Source organism: Lissotriton helveticus, chromosome 1_2 (assembly GCF_964261635.1).
Source record: "Lissotriton helveticus chromosome 1_2, aLisHel1.1, whole genome shotgun sequence".
NCBI lineage: Eukaryota > Metazoa > Chordata > Amphibia > Caudata > Salamandridae > Lissotriton > Lissotriton helveticus.
Genome location: NC_136058.1, coordinates 432,535,648 through 432,560,709, shown reverse-complemented (window position 1 = coordinate 432,560,709; position 25,062 = coordinate 432,535,648). Strand labels below are relative to the sequence as shown.

General features: G+C 45.1%; 1 protein-coding gene across 1 annotated transcript; it reads left to right on the top strand.

Moving 5' to 3' along the window:
* Nucleotides 1-133: 133 nt before the first annotated feature.
* Nucleotides 134-24,714, top strand: LOC144807651 (uncharacterized). Its single transcript, XM_078673271.1, has 2 exons — nucleotides 134-259; nucleotides 18,855-24,714. Exon 2 carries the CDS (start codon nucleotides 19,191-19,193, stop codon nucleotides 21,675-21,677), a length of 2,487 nt encoding a protein of 828 aa, XP_078529397.1. The 5' UTR covers nucleotides 134-259; nucleotides 18,855-19,190; the 3' UTR covers nucleotides 21,678-24,714.
* Nucleotides 24,715-25,062: the final 348 nt, after the last annotated feature.

Here is a 25,062-nt window from a genome sequence, read left to right as displayed (position 1 = left end):
GTTAATAACTGCGCATGCGCGCACCTTCAGTTGCAAGTTGAGAGGGAGACCTCTGTTTAAGGGTCTGCGCATGCGCAGCACGGCCTGTGATACCTTGACAGGTGTCCGCCAGGGTCTGCGCATGCGCAGTGCGACCAGTATGTTATCCGACTGCTGCCCGTAGGGGTCTGCGCATGCGCTGAGGGACCAATGTAATGTCCTGACAGCTGAGCCCTGACCTCAGGTTTGCAGCAGACAGAGCAGGATCCCCGGTGCAGGGGTGAGTGCAGCGTCATCACTGTTTGTGTTGATGGGATTTCACAGCACCAGAGAGAGCTGAACCAGACCCAGGCTGAGGGGAGTCACTGGACACCCAAGGGGGGGTGGGCAGAGGAGAAGGATTCTATGGGGCCCACTGGGGGGGGGGGAGGGGTGAGGGGCAGAGGTAAAGGATTCTATGGGGCCCCCTGGGGTGGGGGCAGGGGTGAAGGATTCTCTGGGGCCCCCTGGGGGAGGGAGGGGCAGGGGTGAAGGATTCTATGGGCCCCCTGGGGGGGCAGAGGTGAAGGATTCTATGGGTCCCCTGGGGGGGCAGAGGTGAAGGATACTATTGGGCCCCCTTGGGGTGGAGGGGCAGAGGTGAAGGATTCTATTGGGCCCCCTGGGGGTGGAGGGGCAGAGGTAAAGGATTCTATGGGGCCCCCTGGGGTGGGGGCAGGGGTGAAGGATTCTATTGGGCCCCCTGGGGGGGAGGGGCAGAGGTAAAGGATTCTATGGGGCCCCCTGGGGTGGGGGCAGGGGTGAAGGATTCTATGGGGCCCCCTGGGGGGGGAGGGGCAGGAGGTGATCAGGGAGCAGGCGATCAATCAATCAGAGGTTAGTGAAGCTGATAGAGCGCGCAGGTCACCCGACTAGTCTTACCATCTTCACCTGGGCCCATACGCATGACTAAGCCTAATAACCACCAGGTGACTTTGGCGCCAACTCTAATCAGTGATTTATGAATTTCGTTTTAGGACCTATACCATTGTCTTACCAATCCTTATCATCGGTACCTAAAGTCCTACGGGATCAAGGGAGTTAGCAAGAAAATAGGTAGAACAATAATACTTCATTTACCTTAAATAACCCCAAACTCAGGGACGATTTCAACTCTTTATCTATGAAAATTATTAAATGTCACAGTCCAAATATGCAAGATCAAAGCTCTTTCAATTAGGAAGATAATGATGAAAGCAATAATATGCAAAGAAGTTGTGAAACTTAATTTTGCCATTTAAACAAAGGTAGGGAAGAGAAACGGGATGACAGACGATAACATACCTACATTTATTTATATTTACCTAAAATAGTGTGAAGACCAACCCTGGCAACGGGCTGGGATAAAGGACAGAACCCCGAATACACAGGTGCCACCAAGATAAAACAGGTGCAGACCAGAATCAGGACAGGTAAAGCCAAAGTGGATCAGGACAAGACCACCATAGGTTAAGACCGACACCCACAGCTAAAGTTGCTCCACCAGCGTTACAACCCTCTCTACAGCTAACAGTCGAACCCCAAATGGGTCATCAAATCTTCTCCCTTAGAAACACCGAAATTGCTATCGATTTTTCTGACAGAGTGCTCGGCCAGCACCTCTGCTCTCGATCGCCTATTGAGTGCGTTGGGCAGGGGCGGCTGGTGACATTTGAAAGTGGTGGGCGTAAATACTGCGCTGTGGCGAGCGCGCGCAGCGAGCGAGGCCCAACCACCTATGGGGGATTCAGGGGTTCTCCCACGAGAACATTTTGAAAAAAGAGTGGGCAAATGGTGCCTTCTCAAGCACATTTGAGAAAGAGATATCTTGGCCAATACATCTCTGGGAGTAGCCAGACAAGTCTCTTTGCACTTGCACAGATACATCTCTCTCCCTGCATTCGCATAGGCACAGTCACCCTACACTCATAGACCCATTACTCACCCTTACCTGACACATCACTAAGCCAGCATTCACCCATCCACATCACTCACTGTGGACTCACACAGGCACACTGCTCAACCTGCACTCACACAGGCATCACTCACCCTGGACTCACACAGGCACACTGCTCACCCTGCGCTTACACAGACATCACCAACCCTGCACTGTCACAGACATCACTCACACAGGCACACTGCTGACCCTGCGCTCACACAGACATCACTCACCCAGGACTCACACAGGCACACTGCTCACCCTATACTCACACAGACATCACTCACCCTGGACTCAAACAGGCGCACTGCTCAGCCTGCACTCACACAGACATCACTCACCCTTCAATGCACTGCACTCAATAGGTTTCATGTCTTTCAGCCTGTCTAGGCCTGACATTGCCTGGTGACAGACTCCAGTACATAAGACCACGTCAGCTGGGGCCTCTGAGCAGCTGGGGGTGCTCAGCACAGACCCAAGAATGCAAGCAGCCCCTGCAAGCAGCCCCCCCACAGACACTGGTGTTGTTATTGTAGGATGTTCGTCACTGCAACAGCCTGCACTGCAAAGGAAAGTGGGTGTAGATGCAGCAGTCAGAATAGAACCGTGGGTCAATGTGCCTGCTCGCGCTCTGCCCAAATTTAATTTCGTTCGTTTGCGAGCTTTATTCTCATATCAGACCCGCCACATGCTCTATTGTCAGTGATGCTTTTTATGGGTCTTGTCTGAAATCACTGCCCCAGGGATTTATTATCCGCTTTCTAGTAATAAGGGATTTGCTGTCTGGCAGGTTTGTACCCAAGTGGAACAAAGAAGTGACGTGAGCTCTTCGTGCCCAGAGGTAGAAGCTCACCTCCGGGAGGTATTTGGGGTTTGTGTCACTATTTCTGTTAGGATCCTTCCTAGCGCTGCCTGAACACGCTCCCAACCCAGACATCTCTGCCACATTAAGGCTTGAGCATTGAATTCTGCCATAAATACAGTCTGCCTCAACGGGGACCGGCGCCAGAACACCAGTACGAGCGAGCGATTATAGAGTCCACGCGCTGCAGCTACCAGTGCACACATAATGCACAGCGAGTGAAGCGCATTGTCCCTCGGTTAAAGGGCTGGCCAGTAATCTGAATGTGCAATCACTGCCAGCGGTAGTGCAGTAATAAACGAATACGTGCAATCCGGTGACAGCAGTCGACGCCAACTGCTTTATGAGTAGAGTACACGCGCTGCCCAGTAACTAAAGTGTGCCCCCAAGACCCAGTGCAAGGGGTACAGAGGAATTATCAATGATTGTAGTGTGCGTGCAGTGCTCCGTGAGTGTATCATTCGCTCACTGCCCAGTGCTAATTTATTCACAGTTAATTAAAACCATTCAAACAGTCACGGCTCGCAGTACTCGCGAGGGGGGGGTGGGGGAGTTGCGGGGAAGGGGGTCACGGTGGGGGGTGCGCCAAGGGAGAATAACATTGAGAAAACTTACATGACCGCCTCTTCTCCTTGTCCGCGTTGGCGCCTCATCTTCAAACAGGAACCGGAACAGGAGCAGCAGCACTGAGTGGCAACCCCTAAGCCAATCTGCAGCGCCAGGGCACAGTTACTCCTCGCCCGCAGCACGCCCATTAGGAGTCCGAGGGGCTCCTAATGGGCATGAGCTAACAAGTAAGAACACAAGTGCGCATGAGTAGGCACGGTGCGAAAATTCGCCCTCTGTCCCCACTCATGCGCAGTTGTGTTGTGCTTCTGGCTGCTGCCCCCATGTCTGACAATGCATGTCAGTCAACATGACGCCAGACCGCCCCCCCCCCTCAGTCTCTGAAGGGGGTGGGCGGTCTGACGTCATGCTGACTGGCATGCATTGTCAGTTCTTCCTCGGCGTCGGTGTTTGAACTTGTAAACTATTCAGTTTACTTAAGTTCAGAAACGTCGGAGCTGCGGGCGGCGGGGCTACACCCCCACGCCCCAATGGACGCACCGCGCCTGGCGTTGGGTCAGTGACAGGTCAGCTATTCAGACAAGTTGGACAAAACTAACTAGCTAAGCATACTCTAGTTATACTATTTTTCAGGGCAGTGTACCACCCCCCAATGTTGCAAGTGTAAGGATCCCTAATTTTGATTGGACAAAAGACGAGGAGAGGTCATCACACCATATCAAAATGAAACTTTTCTTTAGAATATTGAAATTAGCGTTCCCGCCCATAACTTTATTTTCCCATGCACGTTTATTCCACCCAACAATGGATGTTCTAATAGTCAATACAATGTTATAATATAACTTCCTTTTGAGAGTTCAGCAGGTCATCTTCCCAGGCGCATCTCAGTCAAGACTGTCCCTGGCACTCATTCAATGCCATGACTTGGGCTTTCTTGGTTTCTTCTGCGCATGTCCAAAATGAGTACAGTGGGATTTCATCAGGTCCGAAATGTGATACATGCAAAAATAGAAAACAAACAGTTTTAGAACAAAGAATAAATGAATGTTCTGTATACCACGTATCTCTACTCTATTCCCATTACTTTATTTTAACTATAGCGTTAGGGGTTAAGCAGAATGAACAATTTAGTTAAAGCAGCAAAGCAAGCATTATCACGTTATGACATAGAGAACCCATTTTAGGTTCTAGTGCGCAGAAGCAAAGTTTTCCCCTCAAGCGAAAGGTACATCATGTCACATGAGTATGACTGACGCATGCGTAGAACAGAACCTGCGTTGTGGCGCCCATAATAATGAAAAAGGATTACGGTTAGTAAAAGCACATAGGCAAGCTTCCCCTAGATACTAAAAATGTCATGTGGTGGAATATTAATAAGACAAAACATGTAGTTTAGTAGGTTTACAAGTTATTTAGAGAGGGCTGAGTCTGAGCAAGTTGCTTTTCATGTGCAACCGTGCTCCATCAAAGCGCAGCTACTCCACCACAATGGTCTCAAGGTGCTAGGGGAGGGGGGATGGCTCCACTGAGTGCTGGGGTCATCCAAAGACCCAGGTCTTGAGGTCCTTGCTGAACAGAAGCAGTGTAGGGATGGGTCGGAGGTAGAGTGGGAAGGTGTTCCAGGTCTTGGCTGCGAGGTAGGAGAAGGCCTTTCCTCCAGTCCTGGTCTTGTAGATGCGTGGGACGGTGGCCAGAGAGTGGTCAGGAGATCGGAAGAGTCTCTTGGGTGCGTGGAAAACGAGGTGGTTGTTTAAGTATGATTGTCCGAAGTTCTGGAGGGTCTTGTATGGGTGGGTGAGGAGCTTGAAGGTTATTCTTCATTGAATGGGGAGCCAGTGGCGATCTCGGAGGTGTTGGGTGATGTGGTTGCGACGGGTGATGTCTAGGATCAGTCTGACTGTGGCGTTCTGAATGTTCTTGATGTAACGTACTCGTTTCTTGTAGATTCTTGCATAGAGAGCATTGCCGTAGTCCAGTCTGCTACTGATGAGGGCGCGCATGACTGAAGAACTGTAATCTTCATTCTCAGGGAATACTTACTAATAAAAAAAGAACTTGGCACAGAAGCTGAAAATATGAAAAGACATCTTTATTAAATTTAATAAGTGAGGCCACGTCACACAGAAGCCGTAGCAACTGAATGAGGTAGTCTCCAGAGTACAGAGAACAGAGGCCTTTTATATGCTCTCAGGGTTACAAACTTCAGCATACAAGTAAGGGGCAGTCCTAGCTTTTGCAAGCATACAAAATACCTAACATTCCTTCTTACACAAGCCGGACAAACCCATAATAAACGGACCACAACCCATATCATAAACAGACCATAAAAGAAGGAACAGAAACAGATAGAAGTAGGATAAGGCATGTTTGTGTGCAGTAAAACTTTACGATGTCCTGTGCTCTGATCCTTAATCTTGATCAGCGAAAGGGCAGGAACTGGTTTGGCAAGGTCGGCTTCAGGCAACAGGGTCAGTTCACTCAGGTCAAACAGGAGTCAGCACAAACTCAAGCTAAGGTGTACGTGTCCTAAAGACTTGTCAGCCACAGTCATAGGCCTATGTGAGGGCAACCACAAAATGGCTACCATGCACAAAAGGGAACCCAAGGGTTCAGAATTCACAGAACCTCATGACCGTTTTTCTGGATTCGGATGGGATCTATCTGAAAGCTTTTCAGAGTATACGAAGGGTGTTGAAGCAGGCCGAAGATATGATGTTAATCTGGCCTTTGATTGTGAGCGATGAGTCTAGCATTATGCCTAGGTTTCGTGCATAGTGCTACGCAAATAAATGATGGACGGAATGCTGAATAAATCATACATTCACCCCCAGTCAAGAGATCTGGGTTAAATCCATTGTTCTTTTGCTCGCCATGCTACCCCAGTTTAGACCCAATCATATGCAAATCAGTCTTGACCCTGTGCCTCATGGGAACAGTTCAGACCGACCTGCCAAGCCAGGTCCTCCCTGAACCGGAAACAAGCATCCTGGGACCTGTTTCTGGGTATTACCCTTTATCAGCCAGGCTAGCTTGAATCCAGTGGCACAGTGAGCAAGGGACCCACGTGTGGGCATACCCATCAAACTTAGGGTGAAAAGTGCTGTACAAACAAATGATGGGCGGAATGCTGAATAAATCATACATTCACCCCAGTCAAGAGATCTGGGTTAAATCCATCATTCTTTTTCTCACCATGCCACCCCAGGTTAGACCCAACCAGGGAGGACCTGGCTTGGCAGTTAGGTCTGGACTGTTCCCATGAGGCACAGGGTCAAGACTGATTTGCATTTCTTTTCCATTAGGTGGCGAACCCCCACATACACAGCCGTCAATTTAGTTACACCATTAATCACTGGGATTTTGCAGTGCTTAAATATCTGTGTCTTTCGTTTTATATACCATTGCAGAGTCTTATATCTGACATTTTAGGTCGAGGCTACCGTCGCACTGCGAAGCAGTGGGCGGAGCCGAAGATTTCATGTTGTTTAGTATGGGGACTTGAACCCGCCCCTCTTCTCCATTGGCTGGCCTCGTAAATGCTGGCCAGCCATTGGAGAAGAGGGGCGTCACTCGGTTCTAGCCCCGGCTTGAGCAGATTCGGGGGCGTGTTTTAAAAAAATTTTTAATCAGTGTCGTCATCCGTCACTCAGCAAAAAAACACGCCCCCGAATTGCGAAAATGGCGGCGCTTTTGTTCTGCCAATTCCCCCCGACCGCCGGCGGAAGAAGTCGTCCTCAGGTGTGTGCTTGCTGTCCTGCCCCTCCTCGTTGCTTGTTTTAACTTTAAACGCGAGGCGCAGGTGCGGCCAGTGCTTGTTTTCAATCAATGCACTTTTGAGGGAAGCGCGAGTTTACTGCCCGGCGATAAAATGAAATGAAGGGTGCCACTTTGTACAATTCAATCACGCTCGGAGGTTTACTCTCCTCCTTGCAGTCATGTTACTAAGTACAGTTCCCATTATTGGAGATTATTTCTTGTCGAGAAATGCGTTTAAGGTATTGCTCCTTCAAATCTGACTGCGTCGCTTCAATCATTCCCTTCAGGGGACCCGCGGATACTCGCTGCTGAACACCTACGTCCACAGTCTGAGGCTCTCTTTGTGAAGGGCTTTCAGCTGTGTACATTCGGCGAGGAAGAGAAGGTTCTAGAATTAGGTTTGTGTTTAATGTGCGTGTCCTCAGCTTCACATTAAACCTGAGGGTGTGCGTAGAGGGGCGAGAGCTGGGCCGGCTGACATTTAAAATTTTATAAATACTTCAATATTTTGTTTTATCTAATACTGTGAGAAGATTATATTCTAAGTGGCCGCACTGGCAAAGCCAATAGGTCTCATCGATGAAAAGCTACTTGCGGTGGATAACGGGGAAAGTGACGGTAAAAAAAGCGCTATGAAGTGGCCAGTGCTGGTCACGTCATATCGCTTTTTTTTTGTATATGGTGGTTGGGGGGTGGAAGGGAATAAGCTTCTTAAAATTTTGCAAATGTATTTTAAAAAGTGTCTATAATGCTTTAAATGCATGTATGTCTCCAGCAGATTGAACCTGCGGCTGGAAGCGGTTCTGTAGGAATCTCAGTTTGGACCTTTTGAGGGTTTTGAGTGTTGCTCAAAGTTCCCTACTCGCGCCTTTGGTCGTGAAAGAGTTTGTCCTGTCCCTTGTAGCACCAGCTTCAGACAGTAATCCTCTGGGCGGCCTCTGGCGTCACTGCAGGGCAAACACACCCATCCCCAGGGTCACACAGACGCCCTGCCCTGCCCTTGTTACCCAGATAAGAGGCCTGTGCGTGGGTGGGGATTGCCTCAGAGCCTGCCAGGGGTCGGTGCGTCACACCAGTGCTGGGGGCGGGGCCTGGCTGCCATAGTGATGATGCTACAAACACATCCGCTGCTTCCAGTCTAATTTTAGACCAGGGCACAAACCGGTTAGTTTACTCTGCCGTCCACAGCTCTCCAAGATCAAAGGCTGTCGCGTGCCAAGGGGGAAGTGTGTGTCTGTCCCCATTTCATTGTAAGTACTGTGCAAGGGAGTGTTTGGTGAGGGTGACTAGTGGGCTCCGTGCCAGCTGACGCCCTGGGCTCCCCCAGTCCTGACCCTTTCACTTGCAAACCTTTGTAATCTCATTTTTCTCGTCCTGTCTCTTCAACTGAAGTGAACTAAGCCCACAACTCCCAGAATGCAACGGGGTGTGAGTTGGATTTCCCGGACTGGAGCAGGGTGTCCCAGTGACCTACATTGTTATGAAACCATGTGCTTGCTGCTGCTGGCTGCGTCTTGAATCCACCTGTACTCGGACCCGGGCATACATTCAACGCGGCCCAAATGACATTGTTTGACTTTCATTTGTTAAAGCATGAATCTAGCTACTAACGTGCCCAGGACCACTTGATGGGCTGAAACTAGTGTTAGAGCCGCAACCACAGCCACTCAGCCACATCCCGGAACTCTCCAGTTTCTGACGCCAGGAATAGAAGCGCCAGACCATGGTTTTCTTTGCATTCTGGGACTTATAGTCCTGAATTAATAATGGGGTAAAGATGGCTTCAAATCACAGAATGCAGATGCAAAAACCTGGATTGACGGAGCCAGTCACACAAGGTCACGTGAGGCTCGAGAGGCCTACTTCTGCTGTGACCTACAGGCCATGCGTCTGAATCCCAGCTTGACTTTTTATGTGTGGCTCTGTCTGTGTGTGTGCGTGGCTCTGTCTGTGTGTGCACGTGGCTCTGTCTGCGTGTGCGCGTGGCTCTGTCTGTGTGTGCGAGTGGCTCTATCTGTGTGTGCGCGTGGCTCTGTCTGTGTGCGCGTGGCTCTGTGTGTGTGTGTGTGTGTGTGCGTGGCTCTGTCTGTGTGTGTGGCTCTGTCTGTGTGTGTGGCTCTGTCTGTGTGTGGCTCTGTCTGTGTGCGCGGCTCTGTCTGTGTGTGTGTGCGCGGCTCTGTCTGTGTGTGTGTGCACGGCTCTGTCTGTGTGTGTGTGGCTCTGTGTCCGCAAATACTCTCTACTACTCCCTAATGCTCACCTATTGCCATTGTAAATGTCAATACCATTTATTTAAAAAAATGTCATGAGCAATGCCAATAGCTCTACCTTTAATAATGCCGAGACCATTGCATTGTAAATGCTTGTTTAAGGTGTTTTAGCAAGATGTGAAAAATCTGAAGTATCATAATTCCATAAAAAACTTATTTTTTAAATCTTTAATTCCATAGCATCCTGAGGATCTAGTGAATCTAAAAGTGCTGAGTGCAAAATTCGTAAAACATTAAATTCTTAAATTATGAAGGGCTAGTCCACCATCTTTCAGTGGCCTATATAAAGTGTCTAGTGCTGAGCAAAGGGATTTCTTTGCCCAAATAAAAGCTATAAACATGCTCTCTATTTCCTTAAAAAACTTCATCTGTAGAGCCACAGGATCAGCAGCGAACATAAAATTATATAGTGGTAAAACTGACATCCGAATTAACCCAATTCGACCCCATAATGGAGAGAGGCAACTTATTCCATTTAGTGAATAGTGCCTTAATCTTACTGGAAAGGGGGGTTTAATTTAGTTCAAATAAGTTATTAATATTTTGTGTGAAATACACCCCCAGATATCGCTTGGTTCTGGAATTAATTAATAGATAACTTTTGTGCATTAAAGTGTCTTGTGTACAATTACATAATAAAATTTCAGTTTTTGATTTATTAATCTTATAACCTCCCAGGTCTTAATACATTTGAAAGATTGACAAAACTCTTTTCTGATTTTCAATATCTGGTTTTAAAAACAACAGTATATAATCTGCGTATAATTTAATGGGAGTCATACCATCTACAGGTGGATTTATATTTGGTGAATCACGAACAGCGATAGCTAAAGGTTCAATGAAGAGGTCAAAAAGAATGCGTGATAAAGGGCAGCCCTGTCTTATTCCCCTATTTATCATGCATGTTCCACTATTTCTAGCATTTATAACTATTTGGGCTTTTGCTCTCTTGTACATACCAGATATTAACTGAATCAATCTAATAAGAAATCTTTTAAAAGAATTATAAAAAAGGCATGTTTTTCCGTGCAAAATAATCTAAAGCTTCAGTTAGAAAGATTGTATTAAAAGATAACTGTCTTACAGACACTAAACCGCACTGGTCTGAGTGGATAAAAGTTCCCATTACCGAACTGATTTGGTTAGCTAAAAGCTTCATAATTTATAATCCACATTTAAAAGGCGAATGGCCTATATGAATTGATGTATTCATTATCTTATCCTTTTTTTATAAAGCTGACTACCGTTGCTAAACAAAATGAATCCGGAATCTCCCCACCCTCCAGAACATGATTAGCTCATTTTAGTAGTTCTGGGTTTAAAACTGACGCAAAACTTTTATACGACTCTGCCGGAATGCCATCTTCCCCGCAGGCTTTACCATTGCTCAGGGCTTTACTACTGTCTCAATCTCACTAAGGGTAAATTTTGCTACCAATGCTTGTATTTGGTTTTCTTTCAGTCTTGGGATTTCTCGCTTAACTAAACAATCAGTAAGTGCTCTTATATCCCTTTGATGTTTGGGGGGTACCAGATATTGCTTTATAGTGCTTAAAAGATTACATCTGAATTTCTTCAGGGTCTTTGATACTTCTCTGTGTCTCTGGATCTATTATTGATATTATCTTATTTTGCTGATTGGAGATCTCTTGTCTGCCAAGCCAGTACCATACTCGCTCTTTTCAAATACCTTTTGTAAAGATATGTTTTTAGCTGTGTATTCTTGTTCATCATAATACTCCTGCATGCATATTCTGGCTTTCCTAAGGAAGTCTTTGTTAGCTTTTGTCGCTGAGCATAGTACTTTTAAACATACCTGATTTAATTCTGTTTCAAGCTCGGCCCTTAATATCGACTGTTTCCTCTTCTTTACAATCTCTTTCAATGTAATATATCCACATATCATGGCCTTGTAAGCCTCCCATACAATTTCAATACTAGTTGAGTTATTATTTATTTTAAAATAATTAACTGTTTATATCTCCATATCTTTGCACCAAAAAAAAGAACCTGGGATATGAGGTAGGACCTCATCTATATCTATAATTGTAGCTATCATAATCCTGTTGTTATTAAGAAATACACTAAAATATAAGCACATCTGCCTTCCGTATCTGTTTGGGAAATAGTATCTTGTAGGGGGAAATGCTTTCTCACATACAGTGACACCCCCCTGTTCTGTTGCACTTACACATGATAAACACATGATATCCGGCCCACTGCGTGAACATTTTGAAAGCTGGTTCCTTTTTCTCAATGTAGTGTGTTTCCTGAATCAATACTGCATCCGGGGAATGTCCTCTTAGCCATATATCTATTGCTCTATCCTTAAATTTGTTATTTAACCCATTACCACTCAGCATCACAATCTAATTATTTCTCTAAATTGCGCTGTCATTTCATATTATTGATTACATATCTGAAAGGTTTGTCAAAGTATTGTTGCCTTAGACAATAGTACACTGTGCAAATCATAATAACCAAAATGATCATAATATTTTCTCCCTTAACCCTGTGCACATTTACTTTCTGTGTAGTCTCCCCGCATCTACCATTCTTCATTTATTTATTTTATTTATTTATTTGCGGGTTTATAATGCGCTAGAATCGACTCTATACAGAGTATCTCTGCGCACAGAAAAAAAGAGAGACAGAACAGAGACAAGCCAGAAGTACAGAGTAGGCAGACAGTTCAGTATAGTCAGTGGATACATAGATTAGGTCTGAAACAGAAACGTTTTAAGTTTTTTCCTAAAGCTTAGATGTTCTGAGCATTGCCTAAGCGCAAGAGGGAGTCTGTTCCACGGAGTGGGTCCAACACCTGACAAAGCCTTGCCGCCTTGTCTGGCCTTCTTTGCGGCTGGCACTCTCAGTAGAAGTTGGCTACTTGACCTCAAAGATCGAGCTGGGTTGTATGGAGTAAATTTGCGTATCCAATAAGATGGCCCAAGTCCATGTAGGCTCTTATGAATTAGGCAGCATATCTTAAATTTAACCCTATTACGAACTGAGAGCCAATGTAGTTTGTCCAGGAGGGGTTTAGATGGTGATCTTGGCGGGTTATTCAGTACTAGCCTCGCTGCAGTGTTTTGCACCACCTGGAGTTTTGCTAGTACACCCTCATTGGCTGACATCAGGAGTCTGTTGCAATAATCGAAGCGGCTCAATACTAACTGTTGGACCTGGCCTCGTGGCGTGGTTCCCCCCGTTCCTCAGCACCCCGTTAGCCTTGCCCTGTACCCAGAATCCCCTGATCGTCCTGTTCCCTGTACGCCCAAACTGCCTGCACGACCCGCAGCCGACGACCAGCCCCGCATGCCCCTGCATCACCCCACAGGGCCCAACAGCCATTTTCCTTTCCTGAGGCCCCTGACTCCCTGGGCCTAGCATGACCCCGGCCCCAGCAAAACTTAGGCTCTAGACGTGCCAGTCCCGGCTGGGGGGTAAAGGGCTCCCCGAGTGAGATAAGACAGGGAGTTTCGATTGGACCTCCGGCCTCCCCGAGAGACTGGTTTCTCTCACACCTCTGTCCTCCCCCTGAGGGCCAGTTTCGATCGCACCTCTGGCTCCCCCGAGTGCTGGCTCCAGACCTGCTGGGCGTCTGGGAATTCCCGGGCGCATCTTCAAAAAGGATCAAAGAGCCAACCGCCGGACCCGCCCAATGACCAGCCCCCCAAGGCATGAGACCTCTGCCTGCGAGGGTCCGGACATCAAAGGGCCACTGGACTATATCAAGGCCCGCCCAACAACTAGCGGGCAGTTGTATCCTGGACAAGAAAGCCCTGCTGATCTGATCGCGGCTGAACCTTGGGGAAAACTGAACCTCTGAACTCTTCGAGCCCTGCTGACGCTGTAGCAGCTCCTTCTAGTATCACGGAACTGGAACGTCGGAGCCCTGCTGATGCTGTCGCGGCTCGTCCTCGCAAAGACGGAACTAAGAACCTCGGAGCCCTGCTGACCTCGTCGCGGCTCGAGCTTGAACTCTAAAGAGATCTTCGTGAAACCTCCTGAGCCCTGCTGACGCTGTCGCGGCTCCTCAAGAACACCTCCGGATCGAGCCCTGCTGACCTCGTCGCAGCTCGAGGAGAACTCTGGTCCGGCTGGACCATCGACGCTACCGACACGACCTGAGTCGACTCAAAGTGAGTGAAGCAGCCAGTATGACCATCATCTTCCGTATCCCCCGGCTCGAGGATTGAGAGCTGTGCGCAGGGTACGCTTCGTACTGGCCTAAAGACTGAGACTGTCCCGCTTCCCTCTTCCCGAATTCCTGAGTCTTTACGATCCCTCGATCGCTTGTAAATAAGAGTGCTGCTTCCTTTTTAATGTTCATAAAGAACCTGTTACTGAAAACCTACGGTGTGGTGTCCGTTCATAAGTGTGGTGTGAGCTCAGTGTGTACGATCCTAGACCCGACGTCCTCCCCGGCGAGGACCTCACGTTAAGACTCGGCATTACTTGTGGGAGAGGTGGGTCCCGGGGTGGTCGGGTGAGCATAACCTGGCCCTCTGAGATCGCCCCTTTTAACAATAACGCCTGCACCAAAGTTTTTTTGGTAGAATCCGGTAACATAGGAAATACTTTTCGTAAGAGACCAATAACATGGAAGCATAAGCCCACCACCCAGTTGTCATGTTATTTAAAGGAGAGCTCACGGTCGAGGCGTACCCCTAGATTTTTTACAACCTGTTTGGGTTCTGGCACTAGACCAAGCTCGTGCGGCCACCAGTCCGGCATCCACATGATCCTAGCCTCCCCGAAAAGCATGACTTCAGTCTTGTTTACGTTGCATTGGAGATAGTTCGATGACATCCATTTAGCCACAGCTTTCATGCATTCGAAAAATGACGTCCTCACTTCGTCAGAGAGACTCTTAAAAGGAAACAGGAGCTGGGTATCATCCGCGTAAGAAACGGGGATGAACCCAAACTCTCTCAAAATTCTGGCCAGGGGCGCCACATAGATATTGAAAAGAGTGGGGCTCAAGCAAGAGCCCTGTGGCACCCCCTTGGTGATCTTAGTCTCTGCCGATTGAAATGAGCCCATGCTAACACCTTGGGTACGGTTAGATAAAAAACTATTTAGCCAGGCTAATGCTGTGCTCTCAATGCTGATCATGGTCAGTCGTTCGATTAAGATCTTATGAGATATCGTGTCGAACGCTGCCGACAGGTCTAATAGTACCAGGATAACAGAGTACCCTCTGTCCTGGTACATATGAAGGCCATCAGTTACCGATAATAGGGCAGACTCGGTACTATGTTTTGGTCTAAAACCAAATTGGGAGCAATCTAGCCTACCAGCCTGTTCAATATAATTTGATACATGCTTATTTACGTGTTTCTCTATAAGTTTCCCCATAAAAGGAAGCAAGGATATGGGTCTGAGATTAGACATGTCAGTCCAGGGAATAGAAGGATTTTTCCTGATAGGTCTAACCAGTGCTTTTTTCCATTCCCCAGGAACCTGACCTTCCATCAATGAGAGATTCACAAGGCACTGAATCCGTGGGCTCAGAGTGCTCCCTACCACCGACATAATTCTTGCCGGGATAGAGTCTGAGGGGCTACCACTCTTAATCTGGCCTAGAGAGCATTCTACCTCTACCAGAGAGATGGGGGGAAATATGTCCAAGGTCATAAGGCCTGGTTCTTCTTCATCATCCAGGGAAGAAAATGTTCCTCCTACGGAAGATGAGTTTACATTAGTAATGTGATCATGTATCCTATCTGTCTTATTAGTAAAAAACTGAGCGACTTCGTGACACAGTTGCTGTGAGGATAGTTCAGGGGTTTCACAGGCAGCTGGCTTCACAAAGGACTGGAGGATTTGATATAGAACCCTAGGGGTATTACCCGCAGCTGAGAGTAAGGACTCAATATGCGTTTTTCGCGCACGTCGAATATCTTTGTGATAAGTTGTAAGGGCCGCCCAATAATGATTCTTGTCAGCTTCACTATGGGTGGTTCTCCACACCTTTTCCAGCTTTCTAGCGGATTGTTTAAGAGATCTTAGATGCTCCAAAAACCATACTTCCTGTTTGTGTGCTGAGCGTGGTTTGAACGTTTTCATAGGGGCAATGGAATCAACAGCTTTGAGAATAGCTTGATTAAGATTAGCTAAAGCCGTTTCCACACCCTCTGAAGGGCTAATGGGGGGCTCAACAAACCACTCATGAAAGGCTTCAGGGGTTACCTTATGCCATTGCCACTGTCTGCTAGGCAGAGCTTGTGCCTGAACGGGAACTTTCCCTAAATGTGAGGTATGGAATTCCATGACACAATGGTCGGTCCAATTTACTTGTATAGGGTGAACACATTTAATGGTGTTGGATTTATTCGAGAAAATAAGGTCCAAGGTATGTCCTGCCTGATGTGTGGGACCAGTATTCATCTGAGTTAGTCCAAATAAGGAAAGATCAGTCAATAAGGACTGTGCCTCCCCACATTCCTTCAATTCGCTATGTACATTGAAGTCTCCCAAGAGAATAAATTCATTCTCAGCATTAATGTGTCTGGCCAATATCTCCAGCAATGAGATAGAGAAATTAGTACAGGGGCCTGGAAGGCGATAGACTAATGCCCCTTTATGGCTGATTTTATTAGAGATACAGACCTTAAAAACCAAAATTTCTAGATTAGGAGTGCTATTTTCCTCTAAAATGGAGATCGACAGATTGTGTCTATATACGATCGCTATGCCTCCCCCAGTTTTAATTGGACGATGTAACCTGACTATTTTATAGCCCTCTGGGATCCCTAAGGTAATAACTGTAGCCGAATGAGGTTTTAGCCATGTTTCAGTTAAGAAGCAGAGATCTGGTTGCACAGAAGAAATCAGGTCCCATACTTTACTATGGTGCTTAGGTAGAGATCTAATATTCACAAAAGGTTCTTACCTCTCAAATGTACCTGTGAAACTGCCCTTGAAGCGGGGGCTACATACAGGTCAACTGGTGGTTTATCATGTAGGGCCTGGAATCGACATTTTCGACATCCTGTCATATTTACTAATTGTACAGAATATTTCTTAAGATTGTTTAATAAAGTGCTGGGTATGACTTGAAAGTGTGTCATGCTTAGGTGCTGTAACAGACTTGGTATTCACTTGTCTAATCACCTCGTAAGACGTCTTGTCATGTAGTTCTTAGGAACCCTCCAGGACCTGCGTGTTTTGGATGACCGAAACTGAGGGCTTGGTGTCCCTACTGCTTCCGAAACCCCCCACAGGAAATGTCAGCCATTAGACCAGCTCGCTTTACAGTGCCACTACCAACCCCATGTATTCTACAGTGGTGTAGGTAGGTTCTGGCAACGATTGAACATGACAACCCTGATTCCTCTGGGATCGTGGAAAACTGATCTACTGCACTGATTTACACAAATGACTTCTTACCAAATTCAGTATTCTAGCTACTTTTAGAGCAGCCTACCTTTCTGGGTTATGTGTATTTATGTTGTTATGTTTCAGCATAAATGTACTTTCATGTAGAATCTGAGGCTTAAAACCTAGAACTAAGTAAGTCTCTGTGGATGAACCCAGTGTCGGTCAGCGATGACTGGCCTAGAACAAACCGTAAGCACCATGAGCTCAAAATATTAACAAGGTATTGAGTTGCATACTAGTTCTGGCAAGACTATCCTAGTCATTTCCAATGCATGGTGCTACATGTAAGCAAACACATTTTTTACTGGCTGTAGAGTGCTTTCTTGCATGACAAGTTGCAGCCCAGTGCTTGGTCACCTTTGATATGTTTCATACTTTGTTTTCGTCAGAAGGGCAGGTCTTGGTGAGGGGTTGGTCATGTGCTGCTCCGGGCATGTACTGTACTAGTGAGTGAATCTCCTTCTTTCCCCTTTGGTCAGAAGTGGTCCTGGGCAAAAGTAATACAAGTGAATAGTATTGTTCCGTGGCATACCCACAGCATGGGGAACCTCATATACACTATGTTTATCCTACAATGTCCGTGCACAAAGCAAACAATAATTATAGCAAAAGTCTGTAAAACAGGCTTCTCCAACTAGTAGCTTGTGATCTACTGGTAGCTCTCCAACTAGATAGAAGTAGCTCTCTTATGTGCATCCCAGCTTACTAATTTGGAACGTTTTTCTTTGTTGAATTAATGTCTACAGACCTAATGAGTGTATTCAAGACAAAAAAGTGTGTGTTTTCAGAACTCATAAGTTAATGTTTAGAGACAAAAATGTCTGAATGTCCAAAATATATGTAAAGCTAGTATCGGAGTGATAAATCATACACTATTACTGATATTATACCTTAATGCTAGGGGTATTGTAGCTATGGATGTCATATTAACCGTATAGAGGCATTCCAATCTGAAAAGGTTTTTTTACTTTACTGCTTGCCGGATGTACTACTGAAGTGATCACTGTGAGTAATCTTGCATGGGGGGGGGGGGGACTAATGTGATCTTGCCTGATGTGGTTACTATTTCAACACAAATAATAGTAGCTCACAATGATTTTAATTGAACATGAGTAGCTCTAAGTACACAAAAGGTTGGTGATCTCTACTCTAAAAGGTCTAGATAGAAACTGTGCAAATGAATTTGCACTGCTTAAAAACACCTAAACATTAATAACGACTGATTTTATACTGACAAACCCCCGCTGCAGTTCACATCAAAAACTGAAAACAGCAAAGACTTACAGCCTGATTCATGTAGGCAATAGCGCTCGCAAAAGGGCCAGATTCTGAGAATCTGGCCCTTTGCGAGTGCGATTTTTGCATTTGGTATTCATGATACCAAATGCAAAAATCGCTATTTAAGAAGTCGCAAATATGCGAGGAATAGCATTTAAGGAATCTCTATTAGAGATTCCTCAAATGCTATTCATGACACATCCTGAAATTGCGATTTAGCACTTTTGGGGCCGCTATTTACCGAGAGGTCAGACCTGTCGGTAAATAGCAGAAACTCAGAAAAATGCTTTTAAAAGCATTTTTCTAAGTTGCATGTTGCACACACACATGTCCTTTTTGACATGTGTGTGCGCAACACCTGTCCAAATGTGCATTTTAGGGGTGCTACAGGGCGTCCTTTGGACACCCCTGGCACCCTTTCAATCGCTATCTTATTTGCGAGTAGCAAATTGCTACTCGCAAATAAGGGATACTCCCCATTCATTCCTATGGGCCTCTTTGCCCATAGGAATGAATGGGGAGTATTTGCGAGTAGCAAATTGCTACTCGCAAATAAAGAACATGTAGGAATCGCTATTTAAGTAGCAATTCCTACATGAATGCCGTTTTGCGTGTCCTCAATAGCGAGTCGCTATGATTCGCTATTAGGGACACGCAAAACGGATTGTACATGAATCAGGCTGTAAATGTATTGCAGAGTTTCTTTCACTTTGTTTTAAATGTTAAGTATAAGTCTTTCTAGATAGCATTAGGTTATAATTATAGTTACTTTATATTAACTTGCTTTTTTTTGTTACAGGTGAAAGGAATGCTTTAGGAATGGAAGATTGAAAGGACATTCGGGTATATTTTTTTAAAGCAAAAGTCTGCAAGGCTGGGCATTGAAAATTCATCCCATGAAGATCCGTTCAAAAAACAAAAAGAAATCTTAATCTATACACTGAAGTAGCATGAAAACAAATACACTGCTTGAAAAGACTAACGTGAGAGACACTAGGGAATAGAGAACTTTCTAAATGTACTAAAACACTCAAAGCTGTTTCTTATAGCATTCTATAAGGAGTGGATGAAGTCAGCATAGAAGAAAGACAATATATATTTATTATAAGTAGGGTTTGAACATAAATCTCACGCAATGGAAAGACATAAGTATTCAGAATGTGATAAAACATTCAGGGCCACTGGCCGTCTACAATTACACAAGGTCGCCCAAGCAAGACTCAGAACATGTAAATGCAGGGAATGTGGGCAGACATTCAATCAAACGAGTCTTGACACCAGGAAGAAGTTACATGAATGTACTGAATGTCAGAAGGCAGTGCATGCAAAAGGACACCTACCGGTACAACAGGCAAGCCATGCTGAGGAAAATACATTCACTACAAAAGGCAACTTGCAGGCATATCAGAATGGTCATGCTGATGGGAAACCTTTTAACCTAACTGAATGTAATCCAGCATTCATTACAAAGACAGACTTAATACAACAACAAAACATCCACATTGGGAAAAAGCCCCATGAATGTAGAGAATGTGACAAGTTATTCATCAGAAAGGCAAACTTAATGCGACTTCTGAAAATTCACTCTGGAGAGAAGCCATATAAATGTACAGAATGTGACAAGGCATTCTATAGAAAAGAGTTGTTAAAGCAACATCAGAAATTCCACACTGGAGTGAAACCCTTTAGTTGTAGTGAATGTGACAAGGCATTCGTTGCTAAGGGAGCGCTAATGCATCATCTGAAAATTCACACTGAAGAGAAACCATATAAATGTACTGAATGCGAAAAGGCTTTCATTTCAAACACAAACCTAATGCAGCATCTGAATATACACACTGGGGAGAAACCATTTAAATGTACAGAATGTGACCAGGCATTTGCTGCAAAGGCAAACCTGATGCGACATTGGAAAATGCATACTGAAGAGAAGCCATATAAATGTACTGAATGTGACAAGGCATTCGTTGAAAAGGAATCCCTTATGCGACATTTGAAAATCCACACTGGAGAGAAACCATATAAATGTACAGAATGTGACAAGACATTCATTACAAAAAAAGAGCTAATACGACATCATAAAGTCCACACAGGGGAGAAACCATATAAATGTACTGAATGTAACAAGGCATTTGTTACAAGGGGAGAGGTACATCGACATTATGCAGTCCACAATGGGGAAAAACCGTATGAATGTGCTGCATGTGACAAGGCATTCTTCACAAAAGCACTGTTGAACCAACATCAGAAAATCCACACTGGAAATAAACCATACAGTTGCAGTGAATGTGACAAGGCATTCATTACTAACAGAGAACTAATACGACATCAGAGAGTCCACACTGGGGAGAAACCATATGAATGCTCTGAATGTGACAAGGCTTTCAGTACAAGTGCATCCCTAATACGACATCAGAGAGTGCACACTGGTGAGAAACCATATAAATGCACTGAATGTGACAAGGCATTCATTACAAAAGGAGCCCTTATTCTACATCAGAGATGCCATACTGGAGAGAAACCATATGAATGCACTGAATGTGACAGGTCATTCATTGCAAAAAGCTATCTCTTGCAACATCAGAAAATCCACACCGGAGACAAACCATATGGTTGTAGTGAATGTGAGAAAACCTTCTTTACAAAAACCTATCTCTTGCGACATCAGAGATTCCACACCGGAGAGAAACCATTTGCTTGTAGAGAATGTGAAAAGGCATTTGTTACAAAATTGCAATTAAACCAACATCAGAAATTCCACTCTGGGGAGAAACCATACAGTTGTGGTGAATGTAAGAAGGCATTTTTTACAAAATTGCAATTAAAACAGCATCAAAAATTCCACTCTGGGGAGAAACCATATGGTTGTAGTGAATGTGAGAAGGCATTTGTTACAAAAGGGGAATTAAAGCAACATCAGAAAACTCACACTGGAGAGAAACCATATGATTGCTCTGACTGTGGCAAGGCATTCACTGCAAAGCACACCCTTATACTACATCAGAAAAGACACACTGGAAAGAAACCATTTGGCTGTAGTGAATGTGAGAAGGCGTTTATTACAAAACAGCGGTTAATGCAACATCAAGAAACCCACACTGGGAAGAAATATCAATGCAATGAATGTGACAAGGCATTTTTTGCAAAGGGAAGCCTAACGCGACATCAGAAAGTTCACACTGGAGAGACACCGTATAAATGTACTGAATGTGACAAAGCATACACTCTAAAGCACCAACTAGAACAACATCAGGAAATCCATACCGGAAAGAAACGCTATTGTTGTAGTGAGTGTGACAAAGCATTCTTCAGAAAACAACACTTAATGGTACATCAGAATACCCACACTGGAGAGAAACCATATAAATGCACTGAATGTGACAAGGCATACAGTAGAAAACACCACTTGTTGGAACATCAGAAAACCCACACAGGAGAGCGACCATATCAATGTATTGAATGTGGCAAGGCATTTAGGAGAAAGACACACCTAATGCAACATCTGAACGTCCACACAGGAGAGAAACTATATAAATGTACTGAATGTGAAAAGGCATTCACTTTAAAGCACAAGCTAGTGCAACATCAGAAAATCCACACTGGCGAGAAACAATACGATTGAAGTGAATGTGGGAAGGGTTTTCCAAGGGACTGCCTAATGCTACTTCTGAAAGTCCACACTGGGGAGAAACTATATGAATGTACAGAATGTTACAAGACATTTGTTGCAAAGAACATCCTAATGCAGCATCAGAAAGTCCACGGGAAAGACGCTATTGATCTACTGAATAGGACAAGGCATTCGACTCAAAGCACCTATTAGAGCCATCTCAGAAAATCCACACCGGGAAGTAACCATTTGCTTGTAATCGGTGTGACAGGGCAGTCATTAGAAACAACACTGCAATATCATGGAACCCAAACAGAAGAGAAACCATGTGAATTCATACAAGGGCAACATTCTATCAATGTACTCAATCTGACAAAGCATTTCTTGAAAGGTGAGGACTATTTTTAGATTGGGAGGTTCATACGGGGTGGAAGCCACTCCGCTGATCGGAATGAGCCCTAATGTGACAAGTCATTTATTCACCAAAAGGAAGACTGTTTTCTGATTTGACATTTTCCACAGGGCGAAGCCACATCAGTGTACTAAATGTGATGCAGCATACATTACATAGACTGGGCGATAATATCATTTGAAATCTAACACTGGTGAGAACTCTAATAAATTTACTGAATGTGAAAATACTTTCATCATAAACTCATCACTAAATAAACATCTGAATCTCCACAAGGGGAAGAAATCATATGAAATTGCTGAATGTGACAATGTGATTTAGAAATTATAAGCTAATGCGATAGCAGGACACCAACACTGGGGAGAAACCATACGAATGTACCAAATGTGATCAAAATTTAATTATAAAAGGAAACATACTAGGTCATCAGAATGTCCACATCTGAGAGAACCCTTATGAATGTGTTTGAATGTGAAAAGGCTCAGTGTGCCCACCAGGCACAAAACAAGAGTTTTCTGACTCGGACAAGACATTCATTAGAAAGGAATATATTATGTAACATGAAAGTTCACACCAGACAGAAACCACTAGAATATAATGAATGTGAGAAAGTATTTACTATAAAGTGCACTCTAGTGGGTTATCTCACATCACACAATGGATGAAGGGTAGGATGACCAAATTATTAAAAACCAAACTCTGGGAAATTTGGCAAATATATAAGTAGAACTAATAGTTTTAGAGCGACTAAAGAGCACAGAACAGCTCAATTGACAGCACTCGTCAGCATAGAAATGACAGAAATGAGGGTATATGGTGAATTCAATGCAGCCTTTATACTCCATATTATATGTAATGCAGATTGCTATCTGTTTGAGCCATCTAACTGATTCTGCACTGGGACAGAAAAACACATTCATTTAGGGGCGTGGCCTGATGAGATGGCAGACTAGATGTGCCTCTGTGGAGCTCCCGGACCAAGCACGATAATCCTGCACTATCCTTATACACAGACAGTAATCTAGCAGCATAATTCCTGCTAACAGCACCAACGAGGGGTGCGTGTGCCCAACTAAAGGCTGAAGACCATGGCAAAGCCTAAACACGCCACAGGGAGTGGAGTCGGTGGACTAATGTGGCTGAGGGCTGCTGAAGTCAGTAGGTGGGCGTGACCTGTGTCAGTATTGGAGGGGCCCAGAGTGGGTCCTCTCAGGTGAGCATCATCCTGTCCTGATAATATACAAGTGCCGGACACAGAAGCCCTGCCGGCGATTGGGGGCTGCGGTAAGACCAGAGCCTACCGCTAGTGACTGGATGGCAGCCAGCCATTGCAGAGGCCTGTTGGAGCCAGTGGATGGACTCAGCCCATAGTTTAGTCGGAGTGGCATGGAGGGTGTTAGGCTGGGCATGTGCCATCCCGACTTGACCTCTGCCTCTAACCTGCACTGGGGTGGGGGTGAGTCCTTGCCGGAGCAGCAGCTGTGGATGGTGAGAGTAAGACACCTGAGTTCTTTTTTGGCTCCAGGGCGCCCTGTGAAACTGTTGCTGGAGTTGAGCCTGGGGTTGGCATGACATTCTGCATCGGAGCGGGCCTCTGGTGATCCTTCTGAGCTAGATTGGCTGAAAGGCAACATAAGACATGAGAGCAGGGTGCCAGGCAGGGACTCAGAGTGATGCTGCTGACACTGAGGGGGGCACACCATAAAGGCTCTCTGTCTTGTTGCGAATGTATCTAGGACCCTAATTAAATATTCCCGATTCATGCCCTTGCGTGGTTATAACAAAACATATCCTTATAAAGGCATAAGAATCATGTCCATATTTAGTCATAGCCCATGCAATCCAAATACGGCAAGGCTAATCCCATAGACTCCTAGAAAGTACAACGCGTTCTTTAAACAAACCAAGCCTCCAGCAGCCCGGGAATTCCCCCTGCTTTTATTTTGATTTACACAAAAACTCCTGGAGTCCAGAAAGAACTGTTAGTTCTTAGTGACGTCTTATGTCCAACCTTACATCAAACTCGGCACCTTTCAGGTATAAATATACCAACGTTGCCTTAAGCAAACACACTGTGGTTTGGAGCAGAGCGGCTATCTATTTTCCTGACGCCCAGCTGATGCGAGTGCTGAAGGAAGCCGACCCTCCCATTTGACGCACTGAGAGAGACGCTGTCTTTTCTCCTGCCGAGAAATTCCAGCTCCGGTGTTTCCAGTCACCCTTGCGGGTTGCTGGGAGATCGAGTCCTGAGAGAGATACACGACCTCCTTCATTCTAAAAACCAAGGTACAGAGCTGATTAGATCTTAAGAGAATTCTTGATTCAGATTCTTGGCAAAAAACCAACTTAACTTAAACTGCAACTTACTTACTCCTTCCCACGTATTAGGCTTAGGTCAGGTACACCGGGGTAGGCGTATCTTAGAAGCTCCAGTTGAGTACGTTAGTCAATGTTTTTATGTATGTATATATTTTATCCATTTTAAAGTATCATATGGCTCAGAAACCATATCAATGCTTTTACAGCATTATTTCATAATACTACTTTTACTGTACGCACTTTACTTCATGATAAGTATTGCAATTGCGGCAACTCACTTCTCTTGCATGAGAAAGAGGACTGCTCAATAAATAACACCTTTTATTGAAAACGCCTGTCTCTCTATTTCTCTGCACTCTGGTGAAACTAAGCATGCACGATTGACTGAGTGAAATAGCTATCTATTGTTTTCACACGACTCTGTAGATACACTCCTTATTCTGGGGGGAGCAAAGTTGTCATGTTTATGCGGTTGTCAGAAACTAATCCGTTCTTGTCTAATCAGGAAAGTTAACTCCTTCCTGAACATTCGAGAAAGTTTCTAGTGACCTCTGAGCTAGCTGGCAAAACTAATTAAGTCTAGCAAATCCAGTAGAGACCTAGATGACCTCAGTCCTACGTCTAAACTGCTGTTTGTGTTATTCCAATGCGCAGAGCCTATTGGGA

Excerpts from the sequence above, each read along its gene's own strand:
- LOC144807651 (XM_078673271.1), top strand. The coding sequence starts at position 19,191 with ATGGAAAGACATAAGTATTCAGAATGTGATAAAACATTCAGGGCCACT.